Source organism: Aotus nancymaae, unplaced genomic scaffold (assembly GCF_030222135.1).
Source record: "Aotus nancymaae isolate 86718 unplaced genomic scaffold, 86718_ANA_hifiasm-v0.15.2.pri h1tg000094l, whole genome shotgun sequence".
NCBI lineage: Eukaryota > Metazoa > Chordata > Mammalia > Primates > Aotidae > Aotus > Aotus nancymaae.
In genome coordinates, this window is record NW_026988509.1 from 1,170,481 (window position 1) to 1,189,123 (window position 18,643).

General features: G+C 55.5%; 1 protein-coding gene across 2 annotated transcripts in view; it reads right to left on the reverse strand.

The window, feature by feature from the left end:
- Positions 1–1,659: 1,659 nt before the first annotated feature.
- Positions 1,660–18,643, reverse strand: part of LOC135271871 (zonadhesin-like) — a 162,183-nt gene continuing 145,199 nt past the window's right edge. Inside the window, exons 5-8 of one of the 2 annotated variants that reach the window (XM_064369894.1) lie at positions 3,980–4,156; positions 2,459–2,561; positions 2,295–2,347; positions 1,660–1,801 (exon numbers count right to left, since the gene is read on the reverse strand). In XM_064369894.1, coding sequence (XP_064225964.1) covers positions 1,758–1,801; positions 2,295–2,347; positions 2,459–2,561; positions 3,980–4,156 — 377 coding nt within the window. In that variant the 3' untranslated portion in view covers positions 1,660–1,757. Of the gene's footprint in view, positions 1,802–2,123; positions 2,212–2,294; positions 2,348–2,458; positions 2,562–3,979; positions 4,157–18,643 lie in introns of those variants that run through there. The other variant, XM_064369895.1, reaches the window with a different exon arrangement.

An 18,643-nucleotide genomic window follows, 5' to 3' on the forward strand; every position in this document is an offset into this window, starting at 1 on the left:
TGAGGCCTGAGGCCAGGAGTTTGAGCTCCTGTCTCAGCCTCCCGAGAACCTGGGAATCCTCCAAGCACGTACCACCATATCCACTGATTTTTTATTTTTTGTAGAGACGGGGATCTCATAATGTTCCCCAGGCTGATCTCAAAGTCCTGGCCTCAAGCAATCCTCCCACCTCAGCCTCCCAAGGCGCTGGGATTTCAGGCTTGAGCCACCGTGCCCAACCTGCTTTTTCCATTCCTGCACCTCAGACGCCCCCTGTTGTCATGTTTGGGTCAGTGCTGGACCCCAAATCACAGCTTGGGCCCTTCCCAGCCCAGGGAGTCTTGTCCTCAGTTTCTCACCTCCACAGCCCACTTCTGGAGTCCCTCGGGCTCTTGAGTCCTCTGTCCCCTCTTCCATTGGCAATACATCACCCATATATTGTACCCCCGAGGAGGTGTGGGAGGGACTTGGGGGATGAGCTATGATTGCACCACTGCACTCCAGCCTGGGTAACAGAGGAAGCACCTGTCTCTAAAAAAGGAAGGAAGGGAGGGAGGGAAGGAGGGAGGGAGGGGGAAAGAGGGAAAGAGAAAGGAAAGGAAGGAAGGAAAGAAAGAAAAAGAAGGGGGGAGTGAAGGAGGGAAAAGTAGAAGGGAAGAAGGAGTAAGACAGGGAGAGAGGGAGGTAAGGAGGGAGGAAGGCAGGAAGAGAGGGAAAAAGGAAGGAAGGGCCACATTTGGCTGGGTGTGGTGGCTCTCGTGTATTCCCAGTGCTTTGGGAGGTGGAGCCAGGATGATCTCTTTGAGCCCAGTTTAAGACCAGCCTGGGCAACATAGTGAGACCTCCTCTCTTCCAAAAAGATATGAAAATTATCCAGGTGTAGTGGTGCATTCCTGTAGTCCCAGCTAGTCAGGAGGCTGAGGTGGGAGGATCACTGGAGCCCCAGGGGTCAAGGCTGCCATGAGCTATGAGTGTACCACTGCACTCTAGCCTGGGCAACAGAGCAAGACCCTGAAAAGAAGGAAAACAAAGAAAAGAGGGAAGGAGGGAGGGAGGGAAGGAAGGAAGGAAGGAGGGAGGGAGGGAAGGAGGGAGGGAAGGAAGGAAGGAAGGAAGGAAGGAAAAAGAAAAGAAAGAGAAAGCCATATTCCCCAGCCTTAACTTGACATGTACAAGTTCTCAGAATCACCTTGGTGGAAGGCCAGAGGCCACGTTCTCTAAGAACTCAGATTCCTGCGGTGAAGTCTTCTCCTAAATCAGAAGCCAAGGGTCTGGGGCTGCTTCCCACCCTCCATTTCTCTGCCTCCCTGCTCCTTCTGTCTCCTCTAGTGATGTCCGCAGGACTGAACGGGCCACCCCCATGTGGCTTTCTCTAAGGGACAACACCTTCACCTCAACCTAGGCTCGTCTCCCATCATTTTGCACAGAACCCAGCCCTACCTAGGCCTCCACATGCCTTTCTCCCTCATTTTCCTCCCTCCAAGACCCAACCTCCTCCACCATGATCATGTAGACATTCACATCTCAAAAATAAATAAGTCTGGGCTGGGCATGGTGCCTCATGCCTATAATCCCAGCCCTTTGGGAGGCCGAGGCGGGTGGATCACTTGAGGTCAGGAGTTTGAGACCAGCTTGGCCAACGTGGTGAAACCCTGTCTCTACTAAAACTACAAAAATTAGCTGGGTGAGGCGGTACATACCTGTAATCCCATCTCCTCGGGAGGCTGAGGCAGGAGAATTGCTTGAACCCAGGTGGCAGAGATTGCAGCGAGCAGCGATCACGCCACTGTATTCCAGCCTCGGTGGCAGAGCAAGACTCCGTCTCAACAAAAAACCAAAACAAAAATAAGTATTTTTGGCCAGATGCCCTGGCTCATGCTTGTAAACCCTAGTACTCTGGGAGGCCAAGGTGGGAGGATCGCTGGAGGCCAGGAGTTTGAGATCAGCCTGGGCAACATAGTGAGACCTCCCTTTGTCTCTACAAAAACAAAAAAAAATAAAATTTAGCTCTCATGGTGACATGTATCTGTAGTCCCAGCAACCAGGGAGGCTAGGGCAGGAGGTCCAGGAGGTCGAGGCTGCAGTGACCTCTGATCGCACCACTTCACTCCAGCCTGGGCAACAGAGCAAGACCCTGTCTCAAATAAACAAATATACATACATTTATTTAATCTTCTTGTTTGAAGACAACTCACAACTGAGCAATTTAAAAGACACAGTCCAGAGCGATATCTGAGGAGAAAGCAAGACAACCGTGTGTGAGAGGAGAGGAGACCCCAGGCCCCAGCGTTCCAGGCTGTGGGGTCGGTTCTCACCTGTGTCCACCAGCCTGGCCAGTCCGTCTCCCTCCTGGCTCTGCGTTTTCTCTCTAGGAGGAGGAGGGGAACAGACATGGTTCCCCGAGTTGCCCTTTACGGGCCCGGCTGCTCCCCCGTTTGCACACCCTACCCGCCTTTCCTCTCCCCTTCCCAGAACTCACCTCTTTCTCCTTGTTCTGCAAATGCACTCTCTGGTCACTGCTAGTACTACAACCACCACAGGCACCAGCAGTCCCAATAGGATGGTCACCGGGTTAGATGCTTCTGGGTGCAGGGATGTGAGACAGGAAGGGTGGGGACTCAGGGGCACTCCCTTTTGGACGTCGCTTGCTACCCAAAGGGACCTCATCTCTCTAAATCGCTAGGTGTGTCCGCTTCTCCCTCCAGGAGGCTCTCACCTCCAGGGACTCCAAGGCCTTAGTGCCACCCCTACCTCTTGCAATGTTTTCTGTTTCCCATAAGCCTTTTTAGACAGGGTCTGGCTCCTTAGGTGATCTGCTCGCCTCAGCCTCCCAAAGTACTGGGATGAACAGGCGTGAGCCACCGTGCCCGGCCGACCATTTTTAAATGTACGCTTCAACAGCGCTAAGCACATTCACATTGCTGGGCAGCCATTACCATCATCCATTCACAACATTTTGTTTTGTTGTTTTTCACTCCTGTTTTTTTTTTCATTCTTGTCACCCAGGCTGGAGTGCACTGATCTGATCTCGCCTGACTGCAACCTCTGCCTCTTGTTCAAGCAATTTCCCTGCCTCAGTCTCCTGATTAACTGGGATTATAATATAGGAACCTGCCACCATGCCCAGCTAATGTTTTGTATTTTTAGTAGAGATGGGGTTTCACCATGTTAGCCAGGATGATCTCCAACTCCTGACCTCAAGTGATCCGCCCACCTTGACCTCCCAAAGTGCTAGGATTAAAGGCGTGAACCAGTACGCCTGGCCAAATTCCTTAATTTTGTTGTAGAGATGAGGATGTTGCTGTGTTTCTCAGACTGGTCTTGAACTCCTTGACTCAAGTGATCCTCCTGCCTCAGCCTCCCAAATTTGCCACAACTTTGAAGAAAAAAAAAGGAGTTCCTGGTTAAGAAAGGAAGGGAACGAGCCCAGCCCAGGTAAAAGCAGGAGGAGACATTAACCAAATAAAGGCAGAACTTTGGGGAAGGTGAGAATGCAATGGAGGGCCCTGGGAGATCCGTAGAAGATGGAGCTGGGCTTGCAGAGAGGCTGGAATGGGGATGGAGGAAGCAAAATGTGTCCACTGAGAGCCAGGCTGTGCAGAGAAGGGCAGAGGCACAGAATTTAGAGGAAGAAGCCAGGCACAGTGGCTCACGCCTATAATCCCAGCACCTTGGGAGGCCAAGGTGGCGGATCACGAAGTCAGGAGTTTGAGACCAGCCTGGCCAACATGGTGAAACCCTGTGTCCTCCAAAAATACAAGAATTAGCCAGGTGTGGTGGGGCATGCCTGTAATCCCAGCTACTCGGGAGGCTGAGGTGGGAGAATTGCTTAAACACAGGAGGTGGAAGTTGCAGTGAGCTAAGATTATGCCACTGTACTCTAGCCTGGGCAACAGAGCGAGACTCCATCTCAAAAAGAAAAAGAATTTAGAGGAAGAAAGGGAGGGCAGGGCTCTGGAGGGCTCCTGCGGGCTGTGGGAAGAGGTGCCAGCTCACTCACGGCAGAAGGTTCTGTTCCGCCAGGCAGGGGCCTGGCCAGCCTGGGCACACAGGGATGCGTAGGCCTGCAGGGAGTGGCACAGGGCCGTGGTGTCACCCTTGGTCCCACACTGGCCTTGCACACAACTGGCGAAGATGGACTGAGGGGGCACCACCTGATGACGCTGAGAGAAGGGTCCTGCAGGAAAAGAGAAGGCAGGTGAGCCAGGGGAGGGGCCAGGAAGGAGCAGGGCCATGTGGCTTCCCTGGGGCTGACTGGACATCCACTTCAATCAAAACCCGGATTTTCCCACCAGGCACAGTGGCTCACACCTATAATGCCAGCACTTTGGGAGGCCAAGGTGGGCAGATCACTTGAGGTCAGGAGGTCGAGACTCACCTGACCAACATAAACCCAATCTCTACTAAAACTACAAAAATTAGGGGGGCATGGTGGCGTGTGCCTGCAGTCCAGGCTACTCGGGAGGTTGAGACAGGAGAAGTTCTTCAATCTGGGAGGCAAAGGTGGCAGTGAGCTGAGATGGCGCCACTGCACTCTAGCCTGGGCAACAAAGCGAGACTCCGTCTCAAAACAAACAAACAAAAAAACCCTGGATTTTCCAGCCTGGGCAACATGGTGAAACTCTGTCTCTACAAAAAATACGAAAATTAGCCAAGCATGGTGGCGCACACCTGTAGCCCCCTACTCGGGAGGCTGAGGCAGTAGAATGACCTATGATTGTGTCACTGCACTCCAACCTAGGCGACAGAGTAAGACCCTGTCTGAATAAAAACGAAACAAACAAAACCCAGATTTGTGTGGTGGCTCCCGCCTGTAACCTCAGCACTTTAGGAGGGCAACATGGGAGAATCACTTGAGCCCAGGAGTTCAAGACCAGCCTGGGCAGCATAGCACATCCCCATCTGTACAAAACATTAATAACTTAGTTCATTTCATGCACTTTGAAGAAAAAAAAATTAGGCCAGGCACAGTGGCTCACGTCTGTAATCCCAGCACTTTGGAAGGCCAAGGCAGGCAGATCATTTGAGGTCAGGCGTTCAAGACCAGCCTGGCCAACGTGGTGAAACCCTGTCTCTACTAAAAATACAAAAATTAGCTGGATGTGGTGGCACAGGCCTGTAATCCCAGCTACTCGGGAACCTCAGGTGGAAGAACAGCTTGAACCAAACAGGCAGAGGTTGCAGTGAGCCAAGATCGCGCCATTGCACTCCAGCCTGGGTAACAGAGCTAGACTCTTGTCTCAAAAAGAAAAAACAAAACAAAACAAAAAAAAAACATTAGCTGGGCACGGTGGTGCATGCCTGTGTTCTCAGCTATTCCAAAGGCTGAGGCAGGAGGACTACTTGACCCAGGAGTTCAAACCTGCAGTAAGCTGTGATCATACCATTGCATTCCAGCCTGGGCAACAGAGTGAGACCGTGTCTCTAAAAAACAAGAAAAAAGAAAAACAGCCAGGCGTGGTGGCTCATCATGCCTGTCATCCCAACTACCTGGGAGGCTGAGGTGGGAGGATCCCTTGAGGTCCATAGTTCCAGACCAGCCTGGGCTACATAGTGAGACTCCTCCATCTCTATTAAAACATTTTAAATACCAAAAAAAAAAAAAAAAGGCAGGGTGTGGTGACTCACACCTGTAATCCCAGCACTTTGGGAGGCCAAGGTGGAAGATCACAAAGTCAGGAGTTCGAGACCAGCCTAGCCAATATGCTGAAACCCCATCTCTACTAAAAATATAAAGATTAGCCAGGCATGGTGGTGCACACCTGTAGTCTCAGCTACTCAGGAGGCTGAGGCAGAAGAGTGGCTTGAACCCGGGAGGCCGAGACTGCAGTGAGCCGAGATTGTGCCACTGCACTCCAGCCTGGGTGACAAAGCAAGACTCCATGTTAAAAAAAAAAAAAAAAAAAAAAAAAATCCCAGATTTATCTACGGCCTGAGACACAAAGACAGACCAGCCAGTCACAGGTCCCAAGAAGGTGACTGCTGGTTGCCCATGTGTTCCCGTTTGCCTTCCTCGTGCCTTTCTACGTTTCTGGTCTTGTTTCTCCCTCCCTGACCAGACTCCCTCCCCAGCCTCCTGTCCTTCAGGGAGGAAAAAGGGCCAGCAGGGACATGTCTTACCCTGAGGGTTTATTAAGATCACACAGTTCTTGTTCCAGGCATCTGCCATGCTGTTCTCCTGGCAGCTAGAGGGCTTGCCACCCACAGGGAAGCAGCTGAATGAGGAGAGGATACAAACTGAGGGCTACAGGCTCATGCTTGTAATCCCAGCACTTCAGGAGGCCAAGGCAGGAGAATTGCTTGAGACAAGGAGTTCAAGACCAGCCTGAGCAACATCGTGAGATCCCATCTCTACACAAAAATTTTTTTTATTGTACTTTAAGTTCTAGGGTACGTGTGCAGAACATGCAAGTTTGCTACATAGGTATACACGTGCCATGGTGGCTGGCTGCATCCATCACCCGATCATCTACATTAGGTATTTCTCCTAATGCTATCCCTACCCTAGTCCCCCAGCCCCCGATCCCATCTATACACAAACTTTTTAAAAATTAGCCAAACTACAGCTGGGTGTGGTGGTTCACACCTGTAATCCCAGCACTTTGGGAGGCCAAGGTGGGTGAATCACGAGGTCACAAGTTTGAGACCAGCCAGACCAACATGATGAAACCCCCGTCTCTACTAAAAATTCAAAAATTAGCTGTGCATGGTGGCACATGCCTATAATTTCGGCTACCCAGGAGAATGAGGCAGGAGAATTGCTTGAACCCAGGAGGCAGAGGCTGTGGTGAGCCAAGATCTCACCACCGCACGCCAGCCTGGGCAACAGAGCAAGACTCTGTCTCAAAGAAAAAAAAAAATTAGCCGGGCGTGGCGGCATGTGCCTGTAGTCCCAGCTACTTGGGAGGCTGTGGTGGGAGGATGGCTTGAGCCCAGCAGTTGGAGGCTCCAGTGAGCTGTGACTGCACCACTGCCCTCTAGCCTGGGCGACAGAGCAAGACTCTGTCTCAAAGAAAAGACTGAGGGCCTGAGGAACTGTCTCCCAAACAAAAACAAAAGTGGACAGGGGCGGGGCACAGTTGTTCTCACCCGTAATCCCAGCACTTTGGGAGGCCAAGGAGGGCGGATCACCTGAGGTCAGGAGTTTGAGACCAGCCTGGCCAATATGGTGAACCCTCATCTCTACTAAAAATACAAAAATTAGCTGGGTGTGGTGGTGGGCGCCTGCAATCCCAGTTACTCAGGAGGCTGAGGCAGGAGCATCACTTGAATCTGGTCAGCTGAGATCGTATCACTGCACTCCAACCTAGGTGACAGAGCAAGACTCTGCCTCAAACACAACAGAACAAAACAAAACAAAAAGTGGACAGGAACAGAGAGGGATGCGGGAGAAGAGGACAAAATGCTGCCCTCAAGTAGGAAGGCCAGGAGACGCAGCAGGAAGGAAAAAGGCTAGACCTCACGGTGGACTTCCCAAATGGGCCCTCCAAAGGGATCACTAAACATGAGAGAAATCAGCAGGCGTGGGTGTGGGACGTCAGAACTTCTTACCAACTCATAGCTCAGAGACACTAAACGGGAGAGAATGGCTGGTTTCTGCCAGTAGGGAGGTATAGCACGGAGGGAGAGCGGACACTTTCAAGCTGCCGCCCGAGGCTCTTCCCCAGGCTCAGCTCCTCCTGCCTGGCTCTCCCACCCCCAGCTCACCCAGGTTCAGAGGATTCGGGTAACTTCCAGGCCGCCCCCAGCCGCACAGAATCGCCTGCAAGCTTTCTATCGGGGAGCAGGCTGTCATCCAAGCTGTTGTTATTGTAGTTCCCTGGAGGAGGGAATCATTAAGACAGGAAACAAAGGGCCCTCCAGCAGGCCAGGCCCCAAGGCCACCATCCTCCTAACCAGAAGAGGCATCCTCACTCTTCACTCTATAACAAGCTCAAGTCTCTTTATTTTTGAGACAGAGTCTCACTGTCACCAAGGCTGGAGTGCAATGGTGTGGTCTCAGCTCACTGCAACCTCTGCCTCCTGGGTTCAAGCGATTCTCCTGTCTCAGCCTCCCAAGTAAGCTGGGACTACAGGCACTTGCCACCACGCCCGGCTAATTTTTTTGTATTTTTCGTAGAGACGGGATTTCACCGTGTTGACCAGGATGGTCTTGATCTCTTGACCTCATGATCCGCCTGCCTCGGCCTCCCAAAGTGCTGGGATTACAGGCATGAGACACCTCGCCCGGCCCGATTTTGTGGGTTTTTTTTTTTTTTGAGACGGAGTCTTGCTCTGTCACCAGGCTGGAGTGCAGTGGCGCAATCTCGGCTCACTGCAACTTCTGCCTCCCGGGTTCAAGTGCTTCATGTGCCTCAGCCTCCCGAGTAGCTGGGACCACAGGCATGTGCCACCATGCCCGGCTAATTTTTTTGTATTTTTCGTAGAGACGGGGTTTCACCATGTTGGCCAGGATGGTCTCGATCTCTTGACCTCGTGATCTGCCCGCCTCAGCCTCCCAAAGTGCTGGGATTACAGGCATGAGCCACGGTGCCCAGCCAATCTTGTGTTTTTTATAGAGACAGGGTTTCACTGTGTTGGCTAGGTTGGTCTTGAACTCCTGATCTCAGGTGATCCACCCACTTTGGCCCCGCAAAGTGCTGAGATTACAGGCATGAACCACTGCGCCCAGCATTTGAGACAGAGTCTCCCTCTGTTGCCAGGCTAGAGTGCAGTGGCGTGATGTCAGCTCACTGCAACCTCAGCCTCTGGGTTCAACCGATTCTCAGCCTTAGCCTCCTGAGTAGCTGGATCTACAGACACTCTCCGCCATACCCAGCTAAGTTGTTTTTGCACTTTTGGTACAAACAGGGTTTCACCGTGTTAGCCAGGATGGTCTCAATCTCCTGATCTTGTGATCCACCTACCTCGGCCTCCCAAAGTGCTGGGATTACAAGTGTGAGCCACCACGTCCGGCAAAAAAATTTACATCAATCAATAAATAATTAATTAAAAAACAGTCCTCGTCAAACAGTCAATGAGGGCTGAATCAGGAGGAAACGGGAAGGAGGGTGATGGAGTTCTCAGGGAAGCAGACAGGGAAATGGGGTTTGGGAGTGGTTTGGGGGTGACCGCGGGGCACACTCACGGCAGAAGCTGCTCTTTCTCCGGAGTGGGGGCTTGAGCCCCTGGCTCTGGCAGACGGCCCCGAAGGCTTGCAGAGCTTCGCAGAGGGCGTGGTGACCTCCGAACTCACAGAAGGTGTTCGTACAGCCCACCAGGAAGGGTGTGAGGTCTGTGCGGGAGGTGCACTGCGCCCACACGGGAGCCCGCAGCACTGCCTCACGCTTTTCCCGAGCCCTGCGGAGGTCGGCCGCCCTGCAGTTTCCACTTGGGTTCTCCTGCTGTTCCGCCGGGATCTGCTGCTCATCCACCAGGAGTTTCTGACAACTGAAGGAAAAAGAAAGGAATCAACCTAGGGACAGCTGTCCCCCTGCTACGACACGAATTTTTTTTTTTTTTTTTGAGAGGCAGTCTTGCTGTCGCTGAGGCTAACTGGAGTGCAATGGCGTGATCTCGGCTCACTGCAACCTCCACCTCCCCTCCCAGGTTCAAGCTATTCTGCCTCAGCCTTCTGAGTAGCTGGGACTACAGGCGCCCACCACCACGCCTGGCCAATGTTTTTGTTTTTGGTTTTTCTTGGAGACAGAAACTCACTCTGTGGCCCAGGCTGGAGTACAGTGGTGCAATCTTGGCTCACTGCAACCTCTACGTCTCAGGTTCAGGTGATTCTCATGCCTTAGCCTCCCGAATAGCTGGGATTATAGGCGCCCACCACCAAGCCAGGCTAATTTTTGTATTTCTAATAGAGATGGGGTTTCACCATGTTGGCCAGGCTGGTCTTGAACTCCTGACCTCAAGTGATCCACCCGCCTCAGCCTCCCAAAGTGCTGAGATTACAGGCCTGAGCTGCCACGCCTGGTCCTATGATAATGATCTGGTGCTCCCAAATGACCCAGAGAGAGTTCTCAGGGACTCCTCACCCTCCTAGTCCCTCTGGTGTTCACAGGGAAGCTGGTCTGAGCTTTGGCCAACTTCCATTGGCCTTGTCTCCTTCCAGGTTCCCTTTTCTTTTTTCCTTCTCGCTCTGTTGCCCAGGCTGGAGTATGGCGGCATGATCGAGGCTCATTGCAGTTTCAATCTCCCAGGCCCAGGGGATCCTCCTGCATCAGCGTCGTGAGTAGCTAGGACTAACCACACCTGATTATTTTTCTTTTCTTTTCTTTTTTTCTGTAGAGATGGGGTCTTGCTATGTTGCCCAGGCTAGTCTCAAACTCCGGGACTCAAGTGGTCCTCCAGTCTTGGCCTCCCAAAGTGCTGGAATTACAGGCATGAGTCACTGCTCCTGCCCCTCCTCCAAGGTTTCTAAGTAAGGAAAGGAAGACTTTCATGTTTCTCTAACCGGGTTCTAGCAGCCTTGAGATGGATTAATAACACACATCACCCCAAAACGTCCAGAAGCCATCACCCTCAAATCAGACACACAAAGCAACATTCTGGCCTGTAATCCCAGCACTTTGGAAGGCCACTGCGGGTGGATCACTTGAGGTCAAGGAATTCGAGACCAGCCTGGCTAATATGGTGAAACCCCATCTCTACTAAAAATAAAAAAATTAGTCTGACGTACTGGCTTGTGCCTGTAATCCCAGCTACTCGGGAGCCTGAGGCAGGAGAATCGCTTGAACTCAAGAGGCAGAGGTTGCCGTGAGCTGAGATCATGCCATTGCACTGTAGCCTGGGTGGCAGAGCAAGACTCTGTCTGTCTCAAAACACACAAAAAAAATTGAAGAAGAAGAAAAAGTAAACATTCTGGTCTTCGTGCCCCAGGTGTACCCTATAGTCTAGCTCCCCATGTCACGTTGCTATGAAAGGCTAGAGGGGTGACCAGGTGAGGTGGCTCTAGCCTGTAATCCTAGCACTTTGGGAGGCTGAGGTGGGCACATCACTTGAGCTCAGGAGGTTGAGACCAGCCTGGACATGGTGAAACCCCTTCTCTACCTAAAATACAAAAATTAGCCGAGCCGAGTATGGGGCACAGTGACATGCACCTGTAATCCCAGCTACTCGGGAGGTAGAGGCACAAGAATTGCTTGAACCCAGGAAGTGGAGGTTGCAGTGAGCCAAGACTGTGGCACTGCACTCCAGCCTGGCTTATAGAGCAAGACTCCATCTCAAAAAAAAAAAAGAAAGAATGAAAAAGAAAAGCTAGATGAGTTGGCTCATGTCTATAACCCCAGCACTTTCGGAGGCCGAGGCGGGCACACTGCCTTAGGTCAGGAGTTTGAGACCAGCCTGGCCAACATTGTGAAACCCCATCTCTACTATGAAATACAAAAATTAGCCAGGCATGGTGGCAGGTGCCTGCAATCCCAGCTACTCAGGAGGCTGAGGTAGGGGAATCGCTTGAACCCGGGAGGTAGAGGTTGCAGTGAGCCAAGATCATGCCACTGCACTCCAGCCTGGGTGACAGAGTGAAACCATCTCAATGAAAGAAGGAAGGGAGAAGGGGGAAGGGAGGGATGGAAAAGAGAAAAGCTGGAGGGTCTCAAGGGACCACTACCTTGGGTCAATGTCCTTATCTTTCCAACTGTTCACGAATTCGCTGTGACTCTGGGCTAGCTCATCGCTGGGCGTCAGCAGTTCATCCTCTTCCTCATTGAAGTTCCCACACACGCCGCAGACCTGGGTGGGCAGAGTGGTTTTTCGGTGCTGGGGAAGCACGAGACCTGTTTTTCTTTCTTTCTTTTCCTTTCTTTTTTTTTTTTTGAGATGGAGTTTTGCTCTTGTCGCCCAGGCTGGAGTGCAGTGGCACAATCTTGGCTCACTTCAACGTCCACCTCCGGGGTTCAAGCGATTCTCCTGCCTCAGCCTCCCGAGTAGCTGGGATTGCAAGCGCGCACCACCATGCCTGGCTAATTTTTTAAAATTATTCTTTTTAGTAGAGACAGCGTTTCACCATGTTGGCCAGGCTGGTCTTGAACTCCTGACCTCAGATGATCCACCTGCCTCAGCCTCCCAAAGTGCTGAGATTACACGCATGAGCCACCATGCCCAGCCGAGAGTGGTTTTTCCTGGGAACATCCTCATCCATCCTACACAGAAAGGCACACTCCTCTGCTGCCCTGCTCCACCCTGAGGAGTGGCCTCTTTGGGCAGGCAGGATGTGAACACTGCCTCCCACCCCTGCCACCCACCAGTCTTCCTGGTGCTGCCTACCCTGTGAACAGAGCCAGATGTTTTCCTCACCTTTCCATAGTAGGTTGTGGGGATTTCAATCTCTAAGAGACGATTCCCATCAAACTTGACCTGCACGCCAATCCCGAAGTTCACAATCGTGTAGATGCTGCTGGACTTGACGCTGACTGCGGGGATCTGGGAGATCGCACGGAGGGTGACCTGTTTGCTGTTGATCTAAACAGAAGGGCAGTGACAGTCAGTAGGAGGAGGGACTGGAGTCCCCTCCCCAGCACTCCCTCCCAACCCCGGTCACCACACCCTCCTCACCAGCACATGGTGGCCCTTCTTCAGGGTGACCTGGGCACCGTAGATGTCAGTGTAGACCTCGTGAAGGTGGAAAGCCTCAGTCCCATCTTCCTCCTCCTCATGCTTTGCACTGATCTTGAAGAAGGGCAAGTCCATGGCGGGGTGGCACACTTTCACCAGGATGTGAATGCAGGCGTCGGGAATAGAATGGTTACTGCCATCAAAGCTCACATAGTGGGACTCATTTGGGAGCTGACACACTCCCATACCTGGGAGGACAGAGAGACAGCCAGGCTGTGGCCCTCCCTCTGGCAGGTACAGGGTCCCTGGGAAACTAGTCCTGGGTTCCCCTGCCTTCCAGAAAAGTGTCAAGACCCCAGGTCTGGCCATGCCCAGTGGCTCACGCCTGTAATCCCAGCACTTCGGGAGGCCCAGGAGGGCTGGTATGAGACCAGCTTGACCAACATGGTGAAACTCCATCTCTACTTTAAAAATGCAGAAAAACTACGGGTGTGGTGATGTGCACCTGTAATCCCAGCTACTTGGGAGGCTGAGGCAGGACAATCACTTGAACCAGGGAGATGGAGGTTGCAGTGAGTCGAGATTGTGCACTGCATCCAGCCTGAGCACCGGAGACTCTGTCTCAAAAAGAAAATTAAAAAAAAAAAAAAAAGACCGTGGGGCCAAGGCTGGGAGGCATGAGGTTTATGGGTGGAGGGGAGCATGATTCTTCAGAGGAAGGATTATTTTTTTCTTTTTTGAGACACTGTCTCTCTCTGTCACCCAGGGTGGAATGCAGTGGCATGATCATAGCTCACTGTAGCCTCAAACTCCTGGGCTCAGGCAATCTTCCTACCTCAGCCTCCAGAGTAGCTGGGACTACAGACATGAAGTACCCTGTTCAACTAATTTTTTTAAAAACTTTTTTTTAAGACACAGGGTCTTCTTCTGTTACCCAGGCTGGAGTGTAGTGGCAAGATCATAGTGCACTGCAGACTCTAATTCCTGAGCTCAAGAGATCCTCCTACCTCAGCCTCCCACCTCAGCCTCCCAAGGAGCTGAGACTACAGGTGTGAGGTCTTTAATTTTTATTTTCAATTTTTTAGTTTTTATTTTTTGTAGAGATGGGGTCTTGCTATGTTGCCCAGGTTGGTCTTCAACTCTTGGCCTCAAGTGATCCCACCTCAGCTTCCCAAAGCACTGGGATTAAAGGTGTGAGCACCACGCCCAGCCTCCAGGGAAGGATTTTATTTGTTTATTTATTTATTATTTATTTATTTAGAGATGGAGTTTTGTCACTCAGGCTGGAGTTCAATGGTGCTATCTCCACTCACTACAACCTCGGCCTCCTGGTTTCAAGGATTCTCCTGCCTCAGCCTCTCAAGTAGCTGGGATTACAGGCACCCGCCATGGTGCTTGGCTAATTTTTGTATTTTTAGCAGAGATGGGGTTTAGCCACGTTGGCCATGTTGGCTAGGCTGGTCTCAAACTCCCAGTCTCAACTGATCCACCAGGCTTGTCCTTCCAAAGTGTGCAAAGATTACAAATGTGAGCCACCGTGTCCGGCCCCAGAAAGGATTTGTAATACCCCATCTAAGTTGGTGGCCGCTACAGGGGAAGGTTGGGTGAGCCCCAAGGCCCCCTTCTCAGCAGTTGGAGGTCACCTTTCCCACCCGGAGCTCTTCATTAGTTCGTTCTCATTGCTAGATTTTGCCTTTTACAAGTGTATCCAACCCGCAATAAACTTTCCCCTCTTGAGAAAAAGCAAAAAGGAAAAAAAAAAGCCAAAATCTGAATCCAAGTGCTACAGGCAGCAGGGAGTCTGTTGGGGAGTTGAGACAGCTGGCCTCGGGGCTGTGGGGTCCCCCCATCACCGTGGTCCTCTTACCTGAGGTCCGACAACGGAGCACCCCATCCAGGGCCCGGCATATCCGGTTGGGTTTGCAGGTGCTTTGGACGCAGGTGATGTTGTTGTGGACGGAGCAGGTGCAGAGCCTGGTGCAGGTGTTCTCTGTGTACCAGCGCTCCCCAACCTGTGGGCCACAGGGATTGGCAGAGCCAACAGAAACTTGGAATCGGGAGATGGGCTGATGCCCCGGCCGAAGCTGGCAACAGGATCTGGCCTTCCTCCTTGCCCCCAGGCCCCCCAGCCCCTGTACCTGTAAAGAGACCCGGGCCCCCTGGCACCTACGCCTGTGCAGAGACCCGGGCCCCCCGGCACCTACCCCTGTGCACAGACCGGGCCCCCCGGCACCTACCCCTGTGCAGAGACCCGGGCCCCCCGGCACCTACCCCTGTGCAGAGACCCAGGCCCCCCGGAACCTACCCCTGTCCAGAGACCCAGGCCCCCCGGCACCTACCACTATCCAGACACCCAGCCCCTCCGACACCTACCACTGTCCAGACACCCAGCCCCCCCGGCACCTTCCCCTGTCCACAGACCCAGGCCCCCCCGGCACCTGCCCCTGTACAGAGACCTAAACCCCGGCACCTGCCCCTGTTCAGAGGCCCTGGACTCCGGCACCTACCAAGGCCTAGGCCCCTCGGCATCTGCCCCTGTCGAAAGACCCCAACCCCCGGCAGCTGCCTCTGTCCAGAAGCCCAGGACCCCGCACCTACCCCTGTCCAGAGACCAAGGTCCCCCAACACCTTCCCCTGTACAGAGGCCGAGGTCCCTCAACACCAACCCCTGTCCAGCACCCCGCACCTACCCATGTCCAGAGACCCAGGCCCCCAGGCACATACCCCTGTCCAGAGACCCAGGCGCCCGGCAACTACCCTGTCCAGAGACCCAGGGCCCCCGGCACCTAGCCCTGTGCAGAGGCCATGGACCCCGGCACGTACCCCTGTCCAGAGACCCGGGCCCCCCGGGAACCTACCCCTGTCCCCAGACCCAGGCCAGCCAGCACTTATCCCTGTCCAGAGACCCAGGCGCCCCTGCATTTGCCCCTGTCAAGAGACCCAGGCCCCCCGGAACCTGCCCGTATCCAGAGGCCCTGGATCCCGGGACCTACCCATGTCGAGTCCCAGGCCCCCAGGCACCTGTCCCTGTCCAGAGACCCAGGCCCCAGGCACCTACCCCCGTCGAGAGACCCAGGCTCCCGGCACCAGCCCCTGTCCAGAGACCCAGGCCCCCGGCACCTACCCCTGTTCAGAGACCCAGGCCCCACGGCACGTGCCCCTGTCGAGAGGCCCTGGAACCCGGCACCTGCCCCTGTCCAGAGGCCCAGGACCCCACACCTACCCTTGTCTAAAGACCCAGGTCCCCCAATACCTACCCCTGTCCAGAGGCACAGGACCGCAACACCTACCCCTGTTCAGGACCCCGCACCTACCCCTGTTCAGCGACCCAGGACCCCGACACCTAACCCTTTCCAGAGAACCAGGCCCCCGTCACCTACCTCTGTCCGGAGACCCAGGCCCCCGTCACCTACCTCTGTCCAGAGGCCCTGGATCCCGGCACCTATCCCCGTTCAGAGACCCAGGCCCCGGGCACCAGCCCCTGTCCAGAGACCCAGTCCCCCCAGCACCTTTCCCTGTCCAGAGGCCCTGGAACCCGGCACCTACCGAGGCCCAGGCCCCTGGCACCTGCCCCCGTCCAGAGACCAAGGACCCCTGGCACCTACCCGTCCAGAGACCCAGGCCCCCTGGCACCAATAACCGTTCAGAGACCTAGGACCCCGGCACCTGCCCCTTCCAGAGACCCAGGTCCCCCAGCACCTACCCCTATACAGAGACCAAGGCACCTGCCCCTTCCAGAGACCCAGGCCCCCCAGCACCTACCCCTATCCAAAGACCAAGGCGTCCCGGCAACTACACCTGTCCAGAGACCCAGGCCTCCGGCACTTACCCCTGTCCAGAGACTCAGGACCCCGGCACCTACCCCTGTCTTGAGACCCGGGACCCCGGCACCTCCCCTGTCCAGAGACTCAGGACCCCTGGCACCTACACCTGCCCAGAGACACCCGCCACCAGCAGCTACCCCTGTCCAGAAACTCAGGCACCCCGGCACCTAGCCCTGTCCAGAGGCCCTGCACCCCGGCATCTACCCCTGTCCACAGACCCAGGCCCCCCGGCACCTACCCCTGTCCAGAGACCCAGGCTCCGGGCACCTACCCCTGTCCAGAGATTCAGGACCCCCGGCACCTACACCTGTCCAGAGACCCAGGCACGCCGGCATCAACCCCTGTCCAGAGACCCAGGCCCTCCGGCACCTACCTCTGTCCAGAGACATAGGCGCCCCCGCATCTGCCCGTGTGAAAAGACCCATGCCCGTGGCACCTGAACATGTCCAGATGCCCTGGACCCTGGCCAGGGTACCCCTGTCCGGATACGCAGGCCCCCCGGCCCCTGTACCTGTCAATAGACCCGGGCCCCGCGGCACCTACCCCTGTGCAGAGACCCGGGCCCCCCGGCACCTACACCTGTCCAGAGACCCAGGCCCCCCGGCACCTACCACTATCCAGACACCCAGCCCCTCCGACACCTACCACTGTCCAGACACCCAGCCCCCCCGGCACCTTCCCCTGTCCACAGACCCAGGCCCCCCCGGCACCTGCCCCTGTACAGAGACCTAAACTCCGGCACCTGCCCCTGTTCAGAGGCCCTGGACTCCGGCACCTACCAAGGCCTAGGCCCCTCGGGATCTGCCCCTGTCGAAAGACCCCAACCCCCGGCAGCTGCCTCTGTCCAGAAGCCCAGGACCCCGCACCTACCCCTGTCCAGAGACCAAGGTCCCCCAACACCTACCCCTGTACAGAGGCCGAAGTCCCCCAACACCAACCCCTGTCCAGCACCCCGCACCTACCCATGTCCAGAGACCCAGGCCCCCAGGCACCTACCCCTGTCCAGAGACCTAGGCCCCCGGCACCTACCCTGTCCAGAGACCCAGGGCCCCCGGCACCTAGCCCTGTGCAGAGGCCCTGGACCCCGGCACGTACCCCTGTCCAGAGACCCGGTTCCCCCGGGAACCTACCCCTGTCCCCAAACCCAGGCCAGCCAGCACTTATCCCTGTCCAGAGACCCAGGTGTCCCTGCATTTGCCCCTGTCAAGAGACCCAGGCCCCCCGGAACCTGCCCGTATCCAGAGGCCCTGGATCCCGGGACCTACCCATGTCGAGTCCCAGGCCCCCAGGCACCTGTCCCTGTCCAGAGACCCAGGCCCCAGGCACCTACCCCCGTTGAGAGACCCAGGCCCCCGGCACCAGCCCCTGTCCAGAGACCCAGGCCCCCGGCACCTACCCCTGTTCAGAGACCCAGGCCCCACGCCACGTGCCCCTGTCGAGAGGCCCTGGACCCCGGCACCTGCCCCTGTCCAGAGGCCCAGGACCCCACACCTACCCTTGTCTAAAGACCCAGGTCCCCCAATACCTACCCCTGTCCAGAGGCACAGGACCGCAACACCTACCCCTGTTCAGGACCCCGCACCTACCCCTGTTCAGCGACCCAGGACCCCGACACCTAACCCTTTCCAGAGAACCAGGCCCCCAGCCCCTACCCTGTCCGGAGACCCAGGCCCCCGTCACCTACCTCTGTCCAGAGGCCCTGGATCCCGGCACCTATCCCCGTTCAGAGACCCAGGCCCACGGCACCAGCCCCTGTCCAGAGACCCCGTCCCCCCAGCACCTTTCCCTGTCCAGAGGCCCTGGAACCCGGCACCTACCGAGGCCCAGGCCCCCTGGCACCTGCCCCCGTCCAGAGACCAAGGACCCCTGGCACCTACCCGTCCAGAGACCCAGGCCCCCTGGCACCAACCACCGTTCAGAGACCTAGGCCCCGGCACCTGCCCCTTCCAGAGATCCAGGCCCCCCAGCACCTACCCCTATACAGAGACCAAGGCACCTGCCCCTTCCAGAGACCCAGGCCCCGCAGCACCTACCCCTATCCAAAGACCAAGGCGTCCCGGCACCTACACCTGTCCAGAGACCCAGGCCTCCGGCACTTACCCCTGGCCAGAGACTCAGGACCCCGGCACCTACCCCTGTCCTGAGACCCGGGCCCCCGGCACCTCCCCTGTCCAGAGACTCAGGACCCCTGGCACCTACCCCTGCCCAGAGACACCCGCCCCCAGCAGCTACCCCTGTCCAGAGACTCAGGTACCCCGGCACCTAGCCCTGTCCAGAGGCCATGGACTCCGGCATCT